Genomic DNA, 24,272 nt, shown 5'->3' with positions numbered 1-24,272 from the left:
ATAGGTAAGTGGGAAGACTTTGAACTTCTCAGATGAAAAGATCCTTAGATGTAGTTCAAAAGGGGGAGGGGAGAGGATCCATAGGATGTATGTCACCCAGCAAAGGAATAAAGAGAATTTGTTTACCCTATTCAATTAGGAGTGACTTTCTACACCATTCAAAATCAAGTTTCCACTTCACACAGTTGTGGCTTGTGACAGAAAAGGATGCCCCGATAGTTCTTCCCTTCTGTGCATTTCTATCCGACTTCACGTACACAAACACGTATGTATGTAGACACAGGTGCACAGACATCTTTAACCAATAGTTGAAAGCACCCTTTGGCTGTGATGAGTTGCCATGTGCTAGGGACTTGATAGAAAATTCTCTATGGTTGGCCTCTCAACAACTATAGTAAGATAGATACCATTGACTCTGTTTTCAAGGTTGAGAAACTCAAGCCCAAGGAGCGAAAGTTACCAATTTAGGGATAAGGAGTTGGTGTCAAGTTCATTTGCCCATAAAGCCCATGTTCTCAGGAGAAAGAGGAGGCATTTTCAATGCCTCATACCTACTCTGTGTAGCGTTGGATTAAGATATTTTAATTTTCTACTGTAAAACTTTGAAATAAGTATCATGATTTGTACTTTAGGAATTTGGAAACAGGCTTAGAGAACAGAGGAAATTTGCTTACAGATTGCCTTAATCTTTGCAGCCCTCTGAAACAGGCAGCAGAATCTTCCTTACACAGCTACTAGAAGGATCCTTTAGATATGACTCTGCTGTCGAAATGGGCTGCATTTGATGAGCTGCGTAGGGCTTTCATCCTTAGCTGTCTCCAAAAATTTTAGTAATAGAATTTTGAAATGCCAGTATTACTATTCTTTTCTAGTACTGGGTGTGTTTCAAAGACACATTAATGATCTCAATGTTATAAAATGCTTTAGGACTTTTTTCACATGAAAGGCAATTTCTCTGGGTGTTTATATAAGTTTATAATTAGGTTAGTTAGCCTCTTTTATGTCTACATAACCATGCCCTCATCTTCCACCTCGTCCCTAACTTTTGGAGTCAAGATTTCATTTTCTCTTAATTGACCTTCATCTTAATTAGATTTCTGAAAGTCCAATCATGGAGTAAATAGAAAATATTTATGCTTCCATTGTATGAAACATCAAAGTGGTCTGGATTGCAGATGGTTCCCAAGATCAAAGCTAGCCGCCTGGGCCCTATTATTATTAGCGCAATTAGTCTGACATTGCTCCTTTTTTGACTGTCCCCAAAGTGTAATTTAGAACAGAAGAAAATACTGATAATTTTCAAGAAAAGACTTTTATGAAAATGTGAGCTTTTGCTAGTGATAAGTGAAATGCAGAAGACTATGGTCAGAACCTCAAGATGCCCAAAAGATTCCTTACAACAAATTATAGGAAAAGCTATATGAAATTTAATTAAACATCCAATATGTCTTAACCAGCAGGACCTAGTGCATTTCTGACCTTACAGGAATTGTTCAATGTTTACTGAATAAGTGGTAAACTCTGCCCTCTTAACATTTCTCCAAAGTTTGTAAATACTACAGGTCACAAATCAGGAAGGTGTCAGTCTTTTTGGAACCCTCTTTTTACTTAAAACTTCATAAGCTGTATTTATTTTATATTAAAACTAGTTATAACATCAGTTGTCCCAAGCAATTCTCCCTACTTAAGTATAGGTATCAAGAAGCTAGAATCTCAAAGATTGAATTAAAGAATGAAGTTGTCTTATCAAAGCCTCTGCATAAAGAGAAATATGTATTAGCACCTTTGTAACTAAACCAGTCTGCTGTGAAAATGCTCCATCATTTAATTGATCCCTCTTCTTTTTCAAAACACAGGCTTTGGAATTAGGTCAGTGGATCTGGATGGCTGAGAGAACTACTGGCTGAATATTGTAATGAATAGACTCTGAATACCACTGTAAAAATATCCCAGTGTTAGTAACTTTCTCCCACCAACACTTTATTGATTTATTTTCTCAGCTGCCAACAGATGTTTGTTGCAGGGCACTGAGAGGCTAGAGCAGTAAACAAGAGAGATATAATAGTTTCTCCTGTCAAGCCCACAAACTGGAGTCTATAGTCTTTCTTTTTCACTTCTCTTGGATAACCCTTCTCCACAGTTGGTACATGGCACTGCGTATAGCTGTGAATATGCAAAATCTATTTTCTGAATGGTGGGAGGTCCTTGAAATTACAGAAAGCTAAATTATTGGCTTGAAATCTCTTCATTTAAATGAGCTTAGTGAAATGCAAACAATAGACAGAACTTCTGGTTCCCTGTATTTTAACAATAACATAGCTGCTAATTTCTTCCAGATATCAGCTCTAGGGACAGTCTATCCTTTCATTTCAAGTTCCAGGTGTTCTCACAGTACATTAGAACTATCTGCTTATGAGTTTGTCTCACTCTAGTGCCCAGGATCCCTAGGGTAATGTTTAGCACATAGTAACACTTCAGGAAATATAGACTATTACTTTTATTTGAGTTCTTTCTTTTCTGGACTCTTCCTTTCCCTGGAGAAATTCTTCTCAAAAGCTGCTTCCAGTTCTCAAAACTGGTTCCTCCCCCATTGGCTGTGTAATGTCCCTACTGTCTACCTTCCAACTGCTTTCTTTCCAAAAAGTTCACATTGTCCTTTTTCAACTGCCCTGTCCCATTTGTCTCTCTTGGAACTCAACTCTACTTCCACTCTGCTGTACAGAACTAATGAATTCTACCAGCACAGATCCTGGATGCTAGCACTTCTCAAAGTCACCCCTAAATTTGATAGCCATTTCTCTAGATGAAGTAGAAATTATCACAAAACAGATTGGGACTGGGAATACCTGTTGTCTCTAGAATATATATATATATATATGTATATATATATATATATATAATATACACACACACATACACACACACAAAGTAATCAGACTCTTCCATATTTTGATTAAAAAAAATCAAGTAATGAGGAAACTTTGGGAAAATGGGATCAATCACCTTCTGTAGCTATCCATTGCTACAGTGATCCAGTTTCCATATTGACTTTTAGTTTATTCATGCCTTTGGGACATTATCAGTAAGATACATTCAAATGTTAATGATTTTGCTATGAAATCTTCAGAATACCCAAATTATCTTAGTTATCTCATATACTTTTGCTGTAATCATCACACTGACAGTGATATAGGGGTCTGGTATGCCCCTGCAAGGAAGAATTTTAGTTGTTTAGTACATTTGGTTTAGTATTGCTGGTACACGAGGAGTTTTTTTAAACAGATAACTTTAAGTCAATCTAACTATTGTTGCTAAATTCTCTACAGCTGCCTTTCTTATTGCCTCACTCTCTGTCTGCTACCTCATTACACTACTTTACAACAACCTTAAAAGAGGAAGAGGGTCAATACAAAAACAAAGCCCACAGAAATCATAGACTTTGGGAGTGGCAGACTTAGGAATCTAATGCATGTCTCACTTCAAAGGCCTCTCTGCTTCCCTGATACCATGTGAGGCTTAGCAATGAAAAAAATCTCTTCGTGTGGAGAAGGGTTCCATGTGAACAGCAGGTGAACATGGGTCAGTCCTGAGAGATGGGCGATCTCCATTGCCCTTGGCCGATTGAAAGGAAGTCGGGTTCAGATCCCCAAATCTGGAGTGCCCGTGGACAGTGTGAGGCCAGTAGCAGCCCCTGGCATACCAGGCCAAAACAGAAATAATAAAAAAAAAAATCTCTTCATGTGTTGAAACTGCTCTTGCATGTATGATTTTGGTTGATACTTACTTCAGACCTCTGACATAGGCAGGCAGATGTCATCATTTACAGACTTCGTGTCTATGCTCACAAGCTAAGTGTCACAGGAGGAGACTGGGCCCCCATCTCCTGCCTCCATTGCACGTTGTGCCACTACTGGGACCTGAAGAGCAGAAATACATAGTATTTGCTCTTCAAGCTACCTGCTACCCTGAATGGTATTTTTAGGTATTGGGAACTCATTAGCCACTAAAATCGAGAGCATTCATTCAAATAGAAGTAACTGAGCAAAAAGGTTCAGAGTATGGGTTTCAGAACATGTCAGATCTGGGCTAAAACTATGCCTTGTCCAATATCAGCAATGTGACTGTGGACAAGATACTAGTTTGCTGGAGGCCTGTCTTCTCATTCCTAAAATGAATTAACAGCAATTTCCTCCTAGAGCTATTATTTAGGGGAAAAAAAGGGAGATACCTAAAAGCTTAGTGGAGTGCTGACACATAGTGAATGATGCCTATATATTCTATCTTTAATTCAAAATTGATTCTTTTATCCTATTATTCTCAATATTAGGAAGATTAAATCAAAGGTGTTTTGTTTCCTAGGCCATTGTCATGGTGTTCATTTTAATTGAAAGAGCCTTGTTATTTGTGATACGAGAATAAGAAAGGCCTTATGAATGTTTATAGAACCCCAAATTTTGAAGTAATAAAAACTGGAAAAGGCCTGAGATAGTCATAAGCTATTCCACAGTCATATAAAGAAAACAGTGGCCCTCTCTGTGCAACATTTGTAAAAAGCCCCACTTTTATTACAACCATATTTTGAACAAGGATATCTATTATCTTAATTATACTGGCATTCCACAGTATAATTTATAATAATCCTTTTTAGCCACACCTATACCAAGTTCATTTGGGATGAATGAAGCGTAATTGAATGAAATACTCATTCCCAAAAGCCTTGAAGGAACATCCCTGCGCCACAGAATCATATGAGAAGTAGTATGGATAATGAGCTTTTCCTCCATTTATCAGTATCCGTGAATTTACCCTGATACAAGAGAATCCCTTGGCTTTCAACAAAGAAGCAGGTGTGTGGCCATTTTTAGTGGGTCAGTGTCCTCCTGTCCTGAGATTTATGTACCTTCAGGTATTCAAATCTAGTCTACTGTCAGTTTCCCAAGACTGGGGTAGCTGAGGGGCTAATAAAGAGTTGACTGCTTAGCCATTCTTTCTTTTTTTTTTATTTTTAATTTTTTTGACAGGCAGAGTAGACAGTGAGAGACAGAGAGAGACAGAGAGAAAGGTCTTCCTTTTCCATTGGTTCACCCCCCAATGGCTGCTGTGGCTGGCACTGATCGGAAGCCAGGAGCCAGGTGCTTCTCCTGGTCTCTCAGGCGGGTACAGGGCCCAAGCACTTGGGCCATCCTCCAATGCACTCCCGGGCCACTGCAGAGAGCTGGCCTGGAAGAGGAGCAACCGGGACAGAATCCGGCGCCCCGACCGGGACGAGAACCCAGTGTGCTGGCGCTGCAGGTGGAGGATTAGCCTAGTGAGCTGCGGTGCCAGCCAGCCATTCTTTCTTTAAATAGAGAAATAAGTAAAGGACTAGTCTGGAAGGTACAGAGGCTTCTATTGTCAGAGATCATGATGGTTAAAAGTAGCAGCTTAGTGTGGGGCAACTCCCATCCTCAGCCTCAGCCATGGCATTGCAGCAGGCAGGAGAGGGTCCAGACTGCCAGGTGGAGAAACAGAGGAACTACTCTCTGCCAGCAGCTGGGCTGTACATGATCGAGAGGAAAAGATGAGCCCAGATGTTTCAGTAAGAAAAATCATTCCCTCTTCCTGGGCCCAGAGCAGTAGGTACACTAAATAGGCACATAGAAGGGGGTATCCAGAGTAAGGAGTGAGTCTTCAGCACTGGGCCCTGTGTTCCTGGTATCGAGGTGGAACAACCTGCAGGCCACCCCCATGCCAATGTTATGTTGAGGTGCACAGAAGTCGTCATCATCAGGGATTCATCAGTGGCCACTGTGCCACAGACTGTGGAGTCATTGCACAAGGAAATGAGAGTGAGAAACAAGCATTTACTGAATATTTTGCTGCAGGTCATCTATTTTCTTTTTCTGTATCTTATCCAGTGGATGGCATCATGTAGATGCCTAAGTCAGAAACCCTGGGTGTTACCATTTTGACATTCCTCCTTCTCTTCACCCTTTACAGTTATCCAGTGCTTGTCTGGTCAATTCTGAACCCTCATACAGTTTATCTCACCACTGTTGTCTTTCTTCTCCAGCAGCCTCCAGTGACCCTGTCGGTCTCTGGTTCAAACATTTTTATAGACCAAAGAAATTAAAACAGTGTGTCTCTGTGCAACATGCTGGACTTTCTAATGAGGACAGAATGAGGAAGAGAGTCTAGATTTAAGCTCAGATCTATCACACTTTAAATCTAGGCTTATGACCTCTATTCTATGTTGCATGCTTCTAATACTCCCCTACCAGTATCACCAAGTATTCCATCATCTTGTGAACTGATGTGCACTAATGGTCTAAATAACCAGTCATCAGAATTAAAGATGGAGCCGTGGTGGTCATTTTAAGCTAGCTCTATCTTTTAAAAGGACAGGGACAGCAGGGTTGGAGGATGCTACCTTGGTACAGATGCTTGCCCAGACTACATTCATGATTAAGAGTAGGGGCAAAGTTGGTCCTACTGGCTAATCCTGACCCCTAGCCCATGGAACAGATAGATGAGTTATTTGGAAAGTTAGAAACTTAATGGTTAAAAGAGTTAAGGGTATTTTAATAACCACTGGAGTTTTAATGATACCAACTGCCTGTTTGTGAAGAACAGGCAGTTTGGATTAGAATGGGAATATTTTTTGGCTATATTGGATGCAGTAGATTATTTCAAGCACAGTTCCTTCATGGCATATGTAATAAAACCAAGGCCCAGCAGATACAGTGTATGATGGGTGGTCCACATAGCCAAATGGAAATCCAGGGTTCTGTCCATCACTTCATCTTCTCATTTTGTACCTATACAGAAGTCATTCCAAACAAAACAACACCCAACTGCCCCAGTATGCCATTCACACATGACTGACAATGTTTCTCAAATCTGTTCCTTTCTCTGACAATTACTTACAGAAGCTTTTAAAAAATATTTACCTGAACAACAGACCGATCTTCCATCTGCTGGTCCACTCCCCAAATGGCTGCAACAATTGGTTGAAGCCAGAACTTCCATCCAGGTCTTCCATGTGGGTGCAGGGACCCAAGCACCTGAGTCATCCTTTGCTGTCTTCCCAGGCACACTAGCAGGGAGCTGGACTGGAAGTGGAACAGACAGGACTCGCAGGAGGCAGCTTTACCACAACACCAGCCCCAACATAAAAGATGAAATTTCAAGCCAAAGAGAAAATGAAATGAAACGGGAAGATAGAGATGAGGCTGATGCTTTTGTACCTGCTTTTAAGAGGCAAAAATCTTAGAGTTTGCAAATATGAAGAAAAACGATGGACCAGGTGCTGAAGAACTAGGGTTTAAATGAATTTTGTACATTAAAGTTCACTTTCCTAATTGCTCTAAATTAGCTTTTTCCTCTACAAAGTCTAAACAGATTGGGTCTGTTTTTTCCCACATGTACACAGGCAAATTGCCATTTTCTGACCTTTGGATGGAAAAGTCCTTTTCTCCTTGGAGGCGCATGAGCGTCTACGAGCTTGTCCTGATCATAGGGACCTGTAGATATTTGCCCTGCCCTGTGGCAGTGCTGGGAAGTATCATGGCAAATAAAAATGTCAGCTGTGTTTCTGAGCTCATTTCAAGCCTGTTATAGTTTTGTCAAGTAAAAATTCTCAGAAACAGCAGAAGACTCACACACTGTGCTCTAGGGTGGAATTTGCTTGCACCCTCATACATGAAAGTATAATTTACCAAGGTTGTAAAGATAAGAACAGGAATAAAGTCATCACTTACTTCTAGGTTTTTGTTGGTTTCTGAATTCTTGCCATGATATGAGGCTAAGCTTGGACTAGGAAAAATTCAGCCTTCTATTTATTTTCTTGACTCCTCAATGCCCTCTCAAACTGTAATAATAGTGTTGATGATAGAAAAGGGAAAATTCAAATTACACATTTAAAATCACAAGTCCTTGAGTATCATAATTTATGAAAAATACTATGTAAATATTTTACTATGATTGGAATAATTGATGGCCTATTGGAAGATGGGAAAAAAGTCCTACATTCCTTTTCCATAAAGCTGTTAAATGTTTCTTTTAAGTTAACCAAGTCATCTCTTATTGTGATGAATTTCATTTATCTTTATTTCTCTGGTGATCAAACCCATTCAACAGACCACACAATTCATGTAAGTGGAGTTTTCAAACCACTTTTTTTTGCCTCTCTCCAATTGATTGTCCTTAATTCCTTCCTGAATGGAGACTCATATCAATCCCTAATCACTGTGCCTGTCCTCCTTACAGATCCTCCCACTATCACAGAGTCCAAGAGCAATGAAGCCACCACAGGGCGACAAGCTTCTCTCAAATGTGAGGCTTCGGCAGTGCCTGCACCTGACTTTGAGTGGTACCGGGATGACACCAGGTATGTGCCCAGCCTACTGTAACCCTGCTGCTCTATTAGGTAGTCCTGCAGGCACCAGAGGCCCAGTGGCAAAACCAAGCCCAGTTGCAATTATGTAGACCTGTATTAATTGAGTTTTCCATGGGCCATCTCTTTACATGGGTGCTTCTGGGCTTTAGAATGACAGGCCCCCAAAACACTTGTAAAGTATCAAAATTAAGTAGAGGGTTTGATAGGTAATTCCCACCTGTCTGTAGCATAAACTCAAGCCCCATGGAACTCACCTAATCCCAAGTCTTCTCCATGGATGGACATTGATTCTGATCATAGGGATATCACAATTAAAATGAGGGGTTGAGCAACCAATTCTACTTTCTTTCAATCCTTGCCTCAAACGTAAGGACAGGAAGAAATTACCACGTTATCCTTCATCAGTGTTTCTTTTGCCTCCTGTTTTTGAATTTGTAGGATAAACAGTGCCAATGGCCTTGAGATCAAGAGCACGGAGGGTCAGTCCTCCCTGACGGTGACCAATGTCACTGAGGAGCACTACGGCAACTATACCTGCGTGGCTGCCAACAAGCTGGGAGTCACCAACGCCAGCCTAGTCCTTTTCAGTAAGTATGCCAAGGCAGGGCCCTGCTCAGGAGAACTGAGTTCTCACAAGGAAACCTCAAAGTCATTCCATTATCTGTAAAAGGTAAACATACAAAAATAAGAGTGTACTCACTAAAACAACCACACAAGATTGGAGAGATTTACAAATGTGGAACTTCTCTCACTGCTCTTTCCTTTCTTACTGCTTCGTGTTATCTTTTTCCTGGCTGGCCAAACTACAGGAATATTTGCATAACACAAGTGTCTAGTGTTGGTCTCTTTAAGAAGCAAGGGTGATGTGAGAGCAGTTAGACAATGTCAGTGATGAGAGACATTGGGAAGAAAGAGCCAGTGAGAATGGTTAACATACAGAGTCTAAAGGAGATTTTGAAAAGTCTCCCTCTGATAGCAAGAGGCATTCCTATTCTGATAAGAAATTGAATGGTATGAAAGAAAAGCCTTTCTAAAGACCAGAGAAGATCCTAAAAGTAGTTTAAGGAGCCTTTGCGAAGTTGCTGATATTAATAGGCTATCTAAGCTGGAGTCTTGTTTGTTAGCAGCGTTTCATAGCCTGGTCTCTGACTCCCTTGCCTTCTTGGTCAGGTGGATGATGGGATCAGGGGGAGAGGAACACATTTGCTGAATACGTAAAACAAACAAAATGTGAGTACACATGAGCCAGGAAGTTCTTTTGAGCTAAAGGAATACTTGGGAATAACAAACCACGAGAAACTTTTCTTCTACATAGGTTCGAGTGGAAAACCTGGAAATACTATGACCAGGAGAGATGGCTTCATCTTGCTTTATTCAGTTTATATGAGCCTTCAAGAAAAGAGTTGTAGAGGAAAAATCAATTTAAGTGAGAATGCTCTTGAAATATAGTACTAAAGCCATTTTTAAAATGCTCAAGATTCAACTCCACTTATGAAAAACCACCCCAAACTACCTTAAATTTTCACCTTCAGTTTCTCATCTCAATGACTTCAGTCTGTGAAGTTTGATGGGATACAGCTACACAAATGCTTTGTCAAGTGCAGTTTAAACTTCATCTCCCTGTTTACTTGTCTCTAGTGACCAACTAACAGTGTTTTTTGTTTCAGCTAGAGACATCAATATCTCTAAGACACTTGAGAAATAGTTTAGAAATATGGTTACTGAGTCCCTCAGTCAGGAGGAAAAGCAGCCTCAACTGTGAATTCAAGATTCTGACAAGTCCATGGTGATCTGGTTAAGTAACACAAGGTGCACTTCACAAGTTGAAGGGTTCATAGGGATCGGATTAAGGGAAGTGAGCATCTACCTATTTGCATTAAAGTGCGTTTTTTTCCTGTCTCACCTAGAATAAGGAATTCGCCCATGATACATTTCAAATAATATAGGTTTGCCTATAGCCTGAGAGAGAGGAAGAGGTAGGAGAGTAGAAGGATCAACTTCTTGGGGAGGAGAGAAGCACGGATTGGGTGAAAGACGGTGGAAATGAACAAGGTCATCTCAAGCTTCCAAAAGTCCATGGAAAGGTCCTAACCCAGTAAAATTAAGAAATGTCAGCAATGTTACAGAATTTCTGTCTGCAAAGTGAAAATATGGGAATTGAGCAAGTATATCATAGTCACATTGTCTTTGATGATTTGGTAGTGGTGACCTTCAGCTATACATCAGAGAAGTGCTTACTGTGGTAGTGCTAGGAACAGTGACTACTAATGGGTTGCTTCCTAGTAGACACGCATAGACGTCTCCAAAACAGCCAGTGTAGGCGCCAGTGATGCATTTCACAGCATTCAGAGGCAGCATGTGCTTCAGCAATGAGTTAGGAATTGGTTTCCCTTCTTATGGGAAACTTAGGAGACATACTTCTTACTGATGAATACACTGAGAGATCATCGGGGTCTGAAGTGAAAAAAAATTGCCCCCAAATAGTTAATCTGTCACCTCTTAGAACCAAAAGCATTTTGAGCGTTGAGTAGGACTCTCCACTTGTTTTGTCACAACAATGGCAGTCCCACCCCAGCTCCAACACTACCATGAGGTAGATTCACTGTTAAAATCTATTTAGTCCTTGGGTAGGATATTTCACACAAGGCTGAAGAAAAAGAGTGAGTGGAAGAGAAGGCAGAGAAAAGAAAAAGGGAAAAAACAGGTGTGAATACATGCCTGTTACTTAGATTCAAAGTCAGTGAGATCAGTGGAAGGAGGAAGACAGTGCAAATGCAGGCCGTGGCACTTTCCCACAGAGCAAAGTCAAGAGGGCAGAGAGAGATGCTAGGGAGTGGGTGCGTGCTGCCACGGGTCCTGGCGGAAGCTCGGTGTGGGCAGCAGGGTGCTCTGCTGACCAAGCCAGTTGAGAGTACGCATGGCAGCTGGCAAGCTGCTGCCAGCCAGAGGCAGCAGCAGGCTGAGACCCAGAGCCTGAGCCCCTGAAGAGTTCATGATTATTCATCTTTGTTGGTGGGTCAGCACATTCCGACCATGGCCACTGAAGGGAGGTGCTGACTTTTCACACAGTGTCAATTTGTGGTCACTCGGCCTCTGCAACATACATAACATGTAGTTCTCTACTCTCTATTTAAAAATTGATTTCCAACCAAAGGGGTCAATTGAATAGAATGAGAGTGCAAGAATGCATTGTATTTGTAGTAATGTTTTCCAAAGCCAATGGAAGCATTCCTTTCTCATTTGTCTTATTCTCCACATATGCCAGCACTCTGTATGTCAAGGATTCATACTACCTCGGGGAACAGATCAAGGTGCTATCGGTTACCCTTGGGCTAAGTGTTACCTTCTGTATTTTTTCTGAATGAGCAAGGATTCGGCTCCTTAGTCTCTACATCACATAAATGAAGACTTGAACTTCTGGTGATGCCACAATGTTTGTATATGTAATATAGCAGATTCCATGTTTCCACACTGATGACCAGAGTGTACCCACAAAGTTGGCAGGTTGATCATCTTTCAGTGCTGTGGTTAGGGAGAAAGAATAAGGATGATGACTTAAATGCCATTACTTCTTATCAAGTGAGCACTTACAATATATTCTGTAGTATTTACTGTGCTAAGTGCTTCCCATACATGATCTCTTTTAATCCTCATGACAACCCTACTAACTACTTATATTTCTCCATGATACAAAGAGGTTAAGTAACTAGTACAACAAGATAAGGCTGAGTTAGTAATCTGTATAGTCTGTTTCCAGAGTGTCTAGACCAGTACATTATCTATATGTATGCACATAGACAAAAATGTAAGAAGTTGTATCATATATTTGGGAGGTGAGATAACAATCTTTCTTTTCCCTCCCTCCTCTTTTTTTTTTTCATTAATGAGGCTTTTGTGCTGCCATATCCCTTCTAAGAGCCCTGCTTCTGCCTCCTCCCCACACCATTTCCATCTCCATTTCCATCTCCCATACCAGTCTCGATTCACTCCATTAATGAGACTGCTGGCTGAGCTTTGGCATATTGAGCTTCTCAGGTAATATCCCAGCCTGGTGGCCAGCAGTGAGCTTTAAGAATATTCTTATCTGTTAAGAGTCCAACAAATTAATTCCTTTGTATTTCAGAGAAATGTATGGAATAGTAAGATGTTTTGAGGCTACTGAGTAAACAAAAAATGTATTTTAAAAAATCACTAGGTGATGCCACATTATTTTGTAGTTCTCTAGTTTTATATGATCATTTTCATGTTAACCAGTAATTAAATTTGAATACCATCTAAGCAACCCAAAGCTAGAGACAATCTGTATAATAAGGGCTTCCCCCCTCCAGAAGTCATTTTAAGTTACCATCTTAAGAGCTTGGTATTTCAACATATGCTACTTGATGATGCTAGTTAAAACTTGGCAAAACCACTTAACTTGGGTGCCACATGGTAAAACGATTCAACCTCCAACTTGAACGCCACCAACATGTGTTTTCAATGAGTCACTGTAAACACCTTCAAAGGGTTATCTGTGGATGTAATCAGAAATAGATGAGCACTTGGTCTAGTTTTCATTTTAAGAATAGGTGTCTCCCAGAAAGATCACTATAGCTTTGTAATACCCGATGAAAAGTAAAAAACATTTCAAAGTTAATAAATGACCTCAATATAAACACCTATAGTCAACCCAAGCCTTGGCCGTCGAGATGCCCTTAAGCCAAAGGATTTTCTTGTGGCAGGTTCAGGTTCATTTTTGGCTGTTTCTCATAATGGTTCCAGCAGATTCAACCAAGAACTCCCCTCACCACTGTCCATTTGGCAGATAAGAAATCAAAGCTAAGAGCCACAGCACACAGGCCTAGAGCTGGCCTTGGAATTCTGTTCCTATAACTCCCAACCAGCTGCTGTGCAATGTTGACTATAGCAGCCAAAGAAGCAGCACATAGCACCAAGGTTCCTGCCTTCTACTGCTTTTGAAAATCAAAAGTTGGCAATTTTCTTTTTCATGTTAAGTGGCATTTGCTTCACTTTATCCTCTTAGAAGAACCCATAAATCCTGGCATAAACTATAAAATAGCTTCAGAAAATGTGGGAAGCATCTAAGGAAAGATAAGCCCATAGGATGGAATTAACTGAAAAAGAATGACTAATGGGGCATGATAGGTCTAAAATGATGATAACAGGGTGGACTTAAGAAGATAATAACAACCAGGAAGCTGTTGAAAAGGCAATGAGAGGAGGGTGGGTAAGGTGGTTCAGCACTACAAATGGCCTTGTGGAAATGAGGGCAGAAAGCACGTACCCAGCTGTGAACAGTGTGATGAGAAAATATTAAGCTGAGTCATTTAAACAGTCTGAATAATAATGGTAATAATAAAAATGAAATACAGTAGAGAGAGTATAATGTGGGACAGTGATCTCCAACTGCTACAAAAATGCTGAAGGCAGTTTAGCTATTTATTTTCAAAGTTGGAAACTTAATACCAAATAACCAGTGAAGGTTTAAACTATTTTTCTGCTTGACACTTGGGTAACTAAGACACAGTTGTTCACTGGGCTATTATTGACCTGCTCCATCTTAATGCACATAGGAAACTTTCTCATTGAACCCCAACTTTCAGCCAAGCTAGAGAAAAGCTCACTCTGCAAGGAGACTGGGTTTGTTCAGTCTTCAGAAGTACTAAGTCAAATTTTACCAAAGTGCAGGCAAAATCTCCTTTTCCAAGCCTATGGGATAGGATGGCAGGCAGATCGCATTTGACTATCTTCATGCTCCTCTGTTTCTGATTTTTGTTGATCTTTCTTTTTTCCATTAGACTTTGTTTGGCCATGCTTATAGGAGAAATGTGGATAAACATGTTAACTATTTTTACATTATACTAGCATACTTCAAAAAAGTTCACAGGAAAATGGAGTTAAAAGATAGTGTGCTTTTCCTGTTAACTTTTTGAGGCATTCTAGTAGTGTTTGGGGGTAGTAGACAATGCCATCCTATACTTACAATACCCTCTGCCTCTCCAAGAGATTTAGAGGAAGGTTTAGTGTTACACCTGTGATTTTAATAAGATAAATGAAGAGTACCTTATAGGCTGAACTCCATAAGCACAGTCAACTTATAGTCAGTAACTTAAGTACAATTACCAGACTGTGAGAAATTTGAAAACTCACATCCTAGTGTTCAAAATGAAAATATTTCTTACAATGAAACAAAAATTATCCATCAGATTCGATCAATTTCAGGTGATATTTAGTATACTAAGATGGGATTAAGGAATAGACTAAAAATAAAATTATGTCAGAACTCAATACCTTGGCCTTACTCTTGCACTGGTATCAGTAGTATTGATGTAACAATCTGAGGGGTAAGTTGAGTTAGTACTTCCCAAAATCAATGTTCCAGATTTTTGTCTAAAGCTGATCTGAGCAACAGGGCTAAGGGAGAAGAAAGTATTGGGTTGGGGTGGGGGGTTTACAGTTCCATCTTTCTAAGCTAAAGAGATAAAAGTTAGGACTAAGAGACATCACCTGAACTTGATCACTATTAGAAATGCTTTAATCTTGCCGGCGCCGCGGCTCACTAGGCTAATCCTCCGCCTTGCGGCGCCGGCACACCGGGTTCTAGTCCCGGTCGGGGCACCGATCCTGTCCCGGTTGCCCCTCTTCCAGGCCAGCTCTCTGCTGTGGCTAGGGAGTGCAGTGGAGGATGGCCCAAGTCCTTGGGTCCTGCACCCCATGGGAGACCAGGAGAAGCACCTGGCTCCTGCCATCGGAACAGCGCGGTGCGCCGGCCGCAGCCCGCTACCGCGGCGGCCATTGGAGGGTGAACCAACGGCAAAAGGAAGACCTTTCTCTCTGTCTCTCTCTCTCACTGTCCACTCTGCCTGTCAAAAAAAAAAAAAAAAAAAAAAAAGAAATGCTTTAATCTCTAAAAGACCTAAAATCGTGGTGGCAAGCTTTTTTTCCCATAGAAGGTGGGATTCTACATATAGGGCTACTTCAACCTGACATAATCCCCCATACTAGCTAATTTTTTAAAGTGCCTTGCAGTTACAATTTTACTAACAGTCCTATTTGATATTTCAATGTTAACAGAAAGGGCAGTAAATGCCTTATGGGGATTATAATTGTATAGGCATAGAAATTCATCTGCTTTGTGACTGTTTGGGTAGCTGAACATAAGCAATTTCATATATATATATTTATTTATTTATTTTTAAACTCTCCATGATGCTTCCTATTTTTCCCCCTTTAGAGCGTGTTTTACCCACAATCCCCCACCCTGTTCAAGGTCAGTATGATTTTTGTCACTCTAGTTTTGTCACTGGGTCTGTAGCTCTATTACTGGGTCATTCTCCAACATCTGTTATGTGGAAAAATCACAATGGAGGAAGAAACATTCATAAAATTCACATACATTGGAAACCGTTCTTTTTCACTGAGCCATCATAAGAAAATCAATCGGTTGCCCCCCGCAACCAGTCCATGATAAGGCATGTAACACCTCTGTCATGACCTAACTTCAAGTTGGTCAGTAGCAGAGAGGACATTATTCAATTTAGCCATTTCAATATTTATGACAGTCAAATTCATGTTCTCTAGCCCATATTTGGAAGTTGATACAAATAAGAATCTGAAGTTATTGGTATTACTTATAAAAATGAATTCATATATGACCCAAGGTTAAACTCAACCAGATTGGAGCAAGAAAATTACCTTTGCTTAAAATCTTGGCCAATTCATGAATTTTCTGTTTTAAACATAAATATCTTAGCAAATACAAGGTCATTATTCTATATTCCTTTTCATAAAAACTTTGAATACACTTAAATTAAATTTTGCCTCCTACATCACATTGAGATGCATACTGCAACCACAACTTTCTAGCTTAAGGCTATTTAAAGGCAAATTGGCAAATAAAATTAAAACAATACCCTAAAAAATCTGAAATGAAACCAACCTACCATTGAAATTAAATTCCAGAAAAGTGATTTGCAAACAGCACTCAAAGACCTGAGAAAAAAATGGAAACTAGGCCATGCAGGGCCTAGCATGGAAAAAAATAAATCCAATTAAGCAAGATTATAATACACACTATAAAGGAAATGTGCTCAGAATTAAAGGTAGAAAGCTGATGTTCTATAAGTTTAAAGATAGATCATATTTCATTAACACTCATCTGAATTAAAAATTAGAGCAAAATTGTGCAGGGACATTCAGAATGTCAATACTGCAATGTTTTGCATATGTATACATTCACCTTTTTGCAAACTTATTTTAATTTCATTTGAAATGAGGATTACAAGCTTGCCAGGAACAACTAGACAGCTTAATAAAAGAGTTATTCTTAAATTTTAAGAAGGGCCCAAACTCTTTTTAGCATACAAGCTTAGAAGAACTCTGTTAAATAAAAAACTTCCCTTACAACATTAATGAGATCTGTTTCTTATCCCAGCTCCTAAAAATAAGACTATTCAAATGTGCTGTTTTTTAGACTTTTTGCTAAACTTAGGATTCATGGAAAACAACCCATTTTGATTTCCTGACATGCCACAATTATTTTAAGACATTTATCTTCTGGTGTTGCTGAAGATATTGACACCAGTTTATCATGTTGCCATCTTGCAGATAGCTTGATACGAAGAACATGCACGTACACATTTGTCCCATTGGATCACATTTACAAAGAGGTCCTGCCTTACCCAAGATGAGCTTTGTGGTATCACTGTGATACGAGATAGTTCTGCAGCCACAAACTCCAGTATTTATCAGATCACACATTATGATCGAAGTGAAGCCAGACACTGTCGACAGAGGACAGCTACTGGATATTGAAAAACAGCCTGGACGAGGGATGAAGTATGTGGATTTTGTTGAACTTTGCATTTCCCACAAACTGAATCAGTGATTGGAGAATGACCCTAGTTTGAGTTTTGCTTTGTCAGTAGACTGTAGTTACATTTCTTAGATCCAGTAGCTTTAGGAGATTGTAGCTTATCTTACCACTAATACTTTGGGCTTCTGCTAGTAGCAATTGAAAAGCTGTTCATATCAGACTTGGGATAGCTGGTGTGAGAGGCAGCTACGGAAAGATAGCCCACTCTTAAGTTACCTGTTCTCCACCAGGGCTTTGACTTCCTAGGGATTGGATCATTTTTCTCTTCCTCTTTCTGATCAAGAGGGCAACCCACGTGAAATGCAGTTTCGTGTGGAAAGAGGTGCTAACAATAGGATGCCTAACCTTTTTATGGTGCCCATTAAGTACCCCTTCACTGTGGTCCTAACTATGGTGCAAGATACCTTCATTTAGTTAAATATCATATATTGTCATCACCCAGGCAGAATCCTACATGTTCTCTCCCAAGTGTTAACCTGCCTCTAAGCAGTTGGTTGACATAAATGGCCTGAAGATTTTTGAGCCAATTAATCTCCTTAAGGTGCTGTGAAAGCAGAAAGCCACAAAAATCCTTTTCTGTTTTCCTGCACTAAACAAGAGAACATGGGCTCCTAATTTCCAACCCAACAGAAGTATGTGATTCATTTCAGTGGCTCCATTGTTACCGGCTCTCTCTGGAGGGCCGCCCCTCTCATCCCCACTGGGCATGGCTCATCAAACTGACAGGGACTGCGCAGCAGGAGTGTGGTCCTAAACCCTGCAAGCTGTGATTCAACAAAAACAAGCCTCTGTAAATCTAATGCATTTCCCCTGGGTTTCCTTCATCATATTGCTTGATTCTCTGCAGTGATGATGATAATAATAATACTGGCCGTACACCAAAGGGAAATTTGTATTGATTGGCTCTGCCCAATCAGAGATTTTCCAATGTCCTTGCCCTATCTGCCAAAAGCAAAACAAAATGAAAAAGTAGTGTGGCTTCCCTGGCTCTTAATGTAAAAGCTGTAAATAAAGAAATGAATACAATTGGGTTCCATCCTTGATCGGTTTCTGATAGGTGTTTTTTCCCATTAATTTTAATTTAGGTTTATTTATTCTGAAATGAGTCCTGAATTGCATATATTTGCATAAATAGCTCTGACTATATTGCTGCAGAAAATCCATTGAATTGTAACATGAGAAGAGGGTGGAGGGAACTTTTCTTACTCTGGCTCATATCGTTGCCCAAGGCCTCTGAATCTCCATCCACAGCATAGCCCACCCTCATGGGCACCTAGAGATGCCCTCGTCTTGAGGACTGTAGGTTTAGAGCCGGGTGATAAATCCAGCCTGGAAAAACTTTAACCAACATGAGGAAGGGGAGACGACAAGGACAAACCACTCTTGTTTTGTTTCCACAGCTCTCAAGTGAGGAATCCCTCGAGCTCTATGCTCAACCAGTCGAGCCTTCCCCTCTCCCTGCCACTTTAAAAACAAAACACAACACCCTGGAAAGTGTCTCGCTTGTTTGTCTCCCATCTGATTATTTATCCCAAGTGAACAGCCTTTCCATTCACTAACTCCATGTGGCGAGTGGGCTTGGGAAATGTCGAGATTATCTTCCACGTTCAGGCGTTGCACTGGGTTTGTTCACAGCTGCTTGCCATTCAGTCCCTGTTTTTCCATTGATAAAACGCACTGCACATGGCTGGGTTTGCATGATTAATACAGCTGTCTAAAGCGCTCTCTGAAAACAAAAAAAGCCCCCCCCCCCAATTAAAGCATAAAAAAATTAAAATCCAACCCACAAACAAGCCAGGTTTTCAAAAATCTGAACTCAGCCTAACTTGTACCCTGCCGGAGGGAGGCTGGTGTGCTCGTGGCCTGGCTTGGTATCAGGTGAGTCCATTTCCACATAACGTATCAGGCAGAGATGTACCTGCCCTCCCTTGGCACTCCCAGGAGTGGGACTTGAACCCAGACTCCAGAGGGATGCCAGGAAAAATCGAAAGCAGAGTCCCATGATCTGTAAAGATCACTGGACAACCCTCAAAGTTTTGTTTATGTCATCCAGGGTTATCATTTAGAACATGGCCATTTTCAGCTTCTTAATTTAACAGTAGTTTTACCTGCTCTCCTAATGGTGACAGTGATACAAAAGGCAATAGCTAACATACGTACTGAGTATATACCAATAGAGGTCTAACAGCTTTTTCATGTATTAACTCAATTATTCATCCCCCAAATGCTAAAAACGTAACATGCACCTTTTCTCAAATCTTTTAATGATCAAAGCCCTCCCAAATTCAAGTCTACCATTCGCTACACCTAGGCACATATGTAGACCTACAGTGCATTATAAATTACTGTGATGTATACCTTCCTGTTCATTAGATAGGCATCTGACTAATGAATTTTAAACTCTCATCTAATTTATTGTATGTATCACAACGCTTAGAATACATAACACTCAACTACTTTACTATCCATGCATTTTAACGAAGTCCATTTTCAGATACACTCAATACATGCAAAGATGTGTGCCAGCTCACACAGAGATTTATGTGGAAGCATTCATCTTTTAAAAAACACGAGCAGAGCAATCTGGCATCAGCACATCTAATTTCACACACTTATTCAGGCTGATTTACATACACACCTCTATTAATCATGGATAATTACTGGCATTGTTCTCTGTAATTCAGTTTTTCCAACTGTGAAATGGGAAAGAAATTATATTTTCCATGCCTGCAAACTCAAAGTAGTATTTTAAATAGTATACACAAGTGAGCTTCAAGTTCCCAGAAAGAAAGCATATTGAATTTGAAATAATCACATTCAGATACACATATTTCTCAATTTTTAAAGGCACTGATATTTACAGGTATACTTGTATAATATTGATTGGCATTAGCTAGAAATAAGTTCAGTGTGGCTTCTTTATAGTTAGATGTGTATGGATTCTAAGCATGTTTGAAGTGGCCACACTGCTAAGTTTCAATTTGGAAGCATTCCAAGGCTGAAACTTTTTCATTATTTCTCACCAGTATCATAATAACATACTGAGGGGGAGCTGGAAACTTGCAGCTTTCTAAGTGTGGCACACACACACCCTTTCCGTGAGTGCCTGTCCTATGCAGTACCACCTGATCTCCTAGTCCAAAGTCATCAACCTCAAGAACTGGCCTCTTCCTCTAGCCAGAGGCATGAAGAACATGTCCAGGGAGTGTTTCCATTTTCAAATTCAAGGGTCTTTCAAGATGTTCTTGAAAAATGGAAATATTTGTTGAAATTCATGCATACAAGGGGGTCTTTGAAAATTCTTGGAAAATGGGTATTATGAAAAGACTGCATGGATCTCAAAACCTTTCTCATCAAAATAAACAGTGTTCAGTTTTGTTTTCTGTTAACTTGCTGAAGTCTCCTTGTGTCTGTCTCCTTTCGGCCTTCTTTCTACTGGCAGAACCTTAGGCAGCCACGTCAACACAAATGTTCTGCAAGATCGTTGGCCCCACTACACAGGAGAGCAGTTAAGAGCTGACCTAATACCCAGTCCCCAGGTTCCTATATTGAGAAGGACAGTCTGGCTTCCTCCTCATTTTGTTCCGTGGCTGGGAACCAAGTGATATGGCTGTACCAGTATGTTACATGGAGTCAGTAATTCACTTGTTGAACCAATGATTTAGTCTCAACTGTGATAGTTGGGATCTTCCTCCCATTTCTGTTTCACCTCTTCCAACCCATCTACTTTGTCTTCTATTCTGTTTGCTAAACTGGTCTTATTAATGTTTGTTTATAAGAATAAATACACAATGTATTTACCCCTCACCCCCTCTTATTTAAATGTCTACCCAGGGCTTGAAAACACCGTTTCTCTCAGAACTTACATTTAGGCTAAAAATACTACGATGTCCATTTGCAGGTAGGGGGATGGTAGCTAGGAAGACTCCTCTCAAAGGCCTTTCCAGTGTTCCTATCCTGGATCTGCCTACCAGAGCCACCCTTTCCTACTGATTTCTCTGTACTTGTGCCTTGCTGTGCTATTTAAGTTTCTAGAGCCAGCAGGGATTTGAAAATGAATGTTTTTTTTTTGAAAATTCAAGCTTCCACTAAATTTTAATTTGATGGAAATATTGCTCTTCTATGAGCTTTATGGAAAAACTATCTTTCAAAGTAACAATTACATTTGGGGATTAAGTTTAAGTAATTGGCAGTCTTGTCTTTTTAATTAAAAGGAATAAAGCTGCCTAAGAAGAGCTCGATGCGATTTGCAATGGGGAATGTTGGCAAATTGCCCCAAAGAGTGAACAGACTGGGATCTTGAGTGGACAGAAAAAGCTGATGCAGATTCTACTGGTCCTCAGAGTTGCGCCCCCAAGCACACTCATCCTTGGTCTTTGTACTGCGTGAAGATAATTGTCTACTGTAAGAGGTGTTGCTGGGGCCAGCCAGGAGAAGCTTAGCTCTGGCTTCAGGGACTTTCTGTAGAAGCTAGAGTGTGTAAAGGAAGAGAAGCTACTTAGAACCAAAAATGAAACACAGAATTTATATTTTTCAAGTATTACATCATCAATTCAGTCCCAGCCCCTGACAAATGTCATGCCATAGCCCCCTAAAGTATGAGCCTTCATTTTAATCCGTCCTTGGCTCTTCCCCTTTTCTCCTGAAATTCCTTACCCTGCTGTCTACATGGCTTGATGTTTTTCTTTTACATTTTCCACCCTCTTCACCTTGCATGTCTTTGACATCCTTCACACAAAAATAAAGGAAAAGCTTGATGGTGCGAGCATTCACTTCCAAACACTGCTGACCAGGCACGCAAGCACCATGAAGCCATGATTCCTTCCATCTGGAGGGAGCATCCACTCCCGAGGAGGCGAGATACCAACTGACCTTAGTAACAAGTTCCCCTACACAGTCACCCCTTCCTTGCGATGTTCTTTCATCAGCACAAGCTATTTGTTGATATCACATTAAACGAGCACCTCCGTGGGGGTGGTGGAAATCAGTGTGAGTGAGGTCTCGCCTTACATTCCCTTGGAGGCTGCAGCATAGGAACACACCTGCCAAGTAAGGGCACAGCACGACATAATGAGTTTGGAATTCCAATTTAAGGTGTTCATATGTCCCAGGTGTACGATGGGAGTAGGCAACTACTCACTGGGACTCTGCTGAGAACTGTCAGCTTATATCCATCACAGAACAGTAGGGGCTGAGACCTTACAAGTCATTTATCATGCTTCCTAATTGGGCCCCAGAGAGCCAGGCTCTGACATGGTTTACTACTCTGATTTGCTTATCATTGTGCCAATCATAGAAGAGGAGTCCCCCACATCTCTGTAACATGTGTTTAACACCTGGCCATTACCTCTGAAATACATGTGTGCTTATGGCCTAGACGTTATCATCAACATAGTCTTCTCTATACATCATAGCAAGCTATCTGTTCTACTTTTTATCTGCTCCATATACATCATAATGATTCTTTGTTAACTACCCACTTTCTAAGCCTTGAAGTTTCAATACAATTTTTTTTTACCTGCCTCACAGTTTTTGTTTGAGGCATCTCATGGATAAGGGGCTTGGGGGCAGTAAAACAGTTGGAGATAACTGTTCTTGGATTGAACGTCCCTGTGTCTCCATTACTACGCTCTTTAGCTCACGTATCATCAAGCATTCCCAGCCATGTCCCATATTGGAAACTTTTTTGGCCATTCTAAAATGGTTTCTCAATTATAAGAGGAAGGAAGGAAGGAAGAAACCAAGTAGTAACCATCACTTCTCTGTTAAATTGTAAACTAGAGGATCTTGGGAAACCCGTTCTATTTTTATTTTACTCCATGGAGTTCCACAACACAGGTAAGTCGTTGGCTGAGATCTGCTGAGGGAAGCAGTGCTGTGAAAGACCGAGTGATCCCATTCACGGGTGGTCGGACTCTCCTTGGGGGACCGACCCTCTCTTCTAATGCACTAACCCTGGGACTTCTCGTTCTGCACTTACGCATACTCTCCACTTGCTCTCACCTTTGCTTTGTGAAGTTCCTTTCAGAGTTCTCACACTTCCTTTTCTGTATGATTTCAAGTCACTAGGAACACGAGAGATCCCACAGTTTCTAATAGGCAGTTACCACAGGCGCTTGCCATAGGTTGAAGTTATTAGGTAATGCACAAGGCTTCGATGCCATCATTCATTTACTCAAAGAAATACTATCGTGGACTTGCTGGGATCTGGGCTTTAGGGTTCACTGGAGGGGCATCCTCTGCACTAATAGTGTTTACAGACCACATGCTGAATTAAGGCACCATGTGGCTTTGTGAAATCCAGGGTAAGACACCTGCAAGGTTGTTAGGGATGAACAGAGCAGAGCCCTAGGCTAGGCTGATCAGGAAAGGTTTCTAGGTGAAAGTCAAGTTTAAAAGGAAGACAGAGAAGGGAGAGAGGCGCAGAACATTCTAGCACATACGAAGCTCTGGATTCTAGAAAGAACATAACTGGGATTCAATATAAAGTCTGATATTTTTTAAATCTAGAGAAAACATTTTTCCTCTAATGGTTTCTTACCTCTCCTCTTGTGTATGTGACCTGGTTCAACTGAAAAAGAAAGAAATGCGATAAACCAGTGAGGTTAAAGGAGACAGATTAGCCCCTTTGCAACTCTAATGCACTTCTAGGACAAGCATGAGTGTTACATACACATGTGTTTATGGCGCACACCGTGCAGTAGGCAGTGCTATTCAGGGTTAGCGTTCTGGAGGATTCTGTGAGACTATAACCTAACAGACCATGAAGCAAAAACAGGCAGCTTTCCAGTGGGGAAGTTTCCTGGCAGGTTTTTATTTTAATTGGAGGAAAGGTCAAGTGTAAGGAGCCATCAATATTGTCAGGGAGCTGCAGCAGAACTGGGTGCAGAGTTAGATTTGGAGGCAGTGACACAGGCGGAAGTTAAAGAGAAACCAGCTCTTCCACTGAGGCACAGAACTCCCAGGAAGAAAGTCCCTGGGAAGCACCAGGAGCAGAGCGGGTTTCCCTAGTTCAGCCCT

At 40.7% G+C, this 24,272-nt stretch overlaps 1 protein-coding gene across 3 annotated transcripts in view; it reads left to right on the top strand.

The window, feature by feature from the left end:
* Window positions 1-24,272, top strand: part of LSAMP (limbic system associated membrane protein) — a 669,653-nt gene that overhangs the window by 625,124 nt on the left and 20,257 nt on the right. Inside the window, exons 5-8 of one of the 3 annotated variants that reach the window (XM_062208493.1) lie at window positions 8,248-8,368; window positions 8,816-8,964; window positions 15,612-15,647; window positions 16,985-17,190. In XM_062208493.1, coding sequence (XP_062064477.1) covers window positions 8,248-8,368; window positions 8,816-8,964; window positions 15,612-15,647; window positions 16,985-17,067 — 389 coding nt within the window. In that variant the 3' untranslated portion in view covers window positions 17,068-17,190. Of the gene's footprint in view, window positions 1-8,247; window positions 8,369-8,815; window positions 8,965-15,611; window positions 15,648-16,984; window positions 17,191-24,272 lie in introns of those variants that run through there. The other 2 variants (XM_062208484.1, XM_062208501.1) reach the window with 2 other exon arrangements.

Source organism: Lepus europaeus, chromosome 2, assembly GCF_033115175.1.
Source record: "Lepus europaeus isolate LE1 chromosome 2, mLepTim1.pri, whole genome shotgun sequence".
NCBI classification, from domain to species: Eukaryota; Metazoa; Chordata; class Mammalia; order Lagomorpha; family Leporidae; genus Lepus; species Lepus europaeus.
Note: the sequence above shows the minus strand (reverse complement) of the source record. Positions and strands in the feature narration are given on the sequence as shown.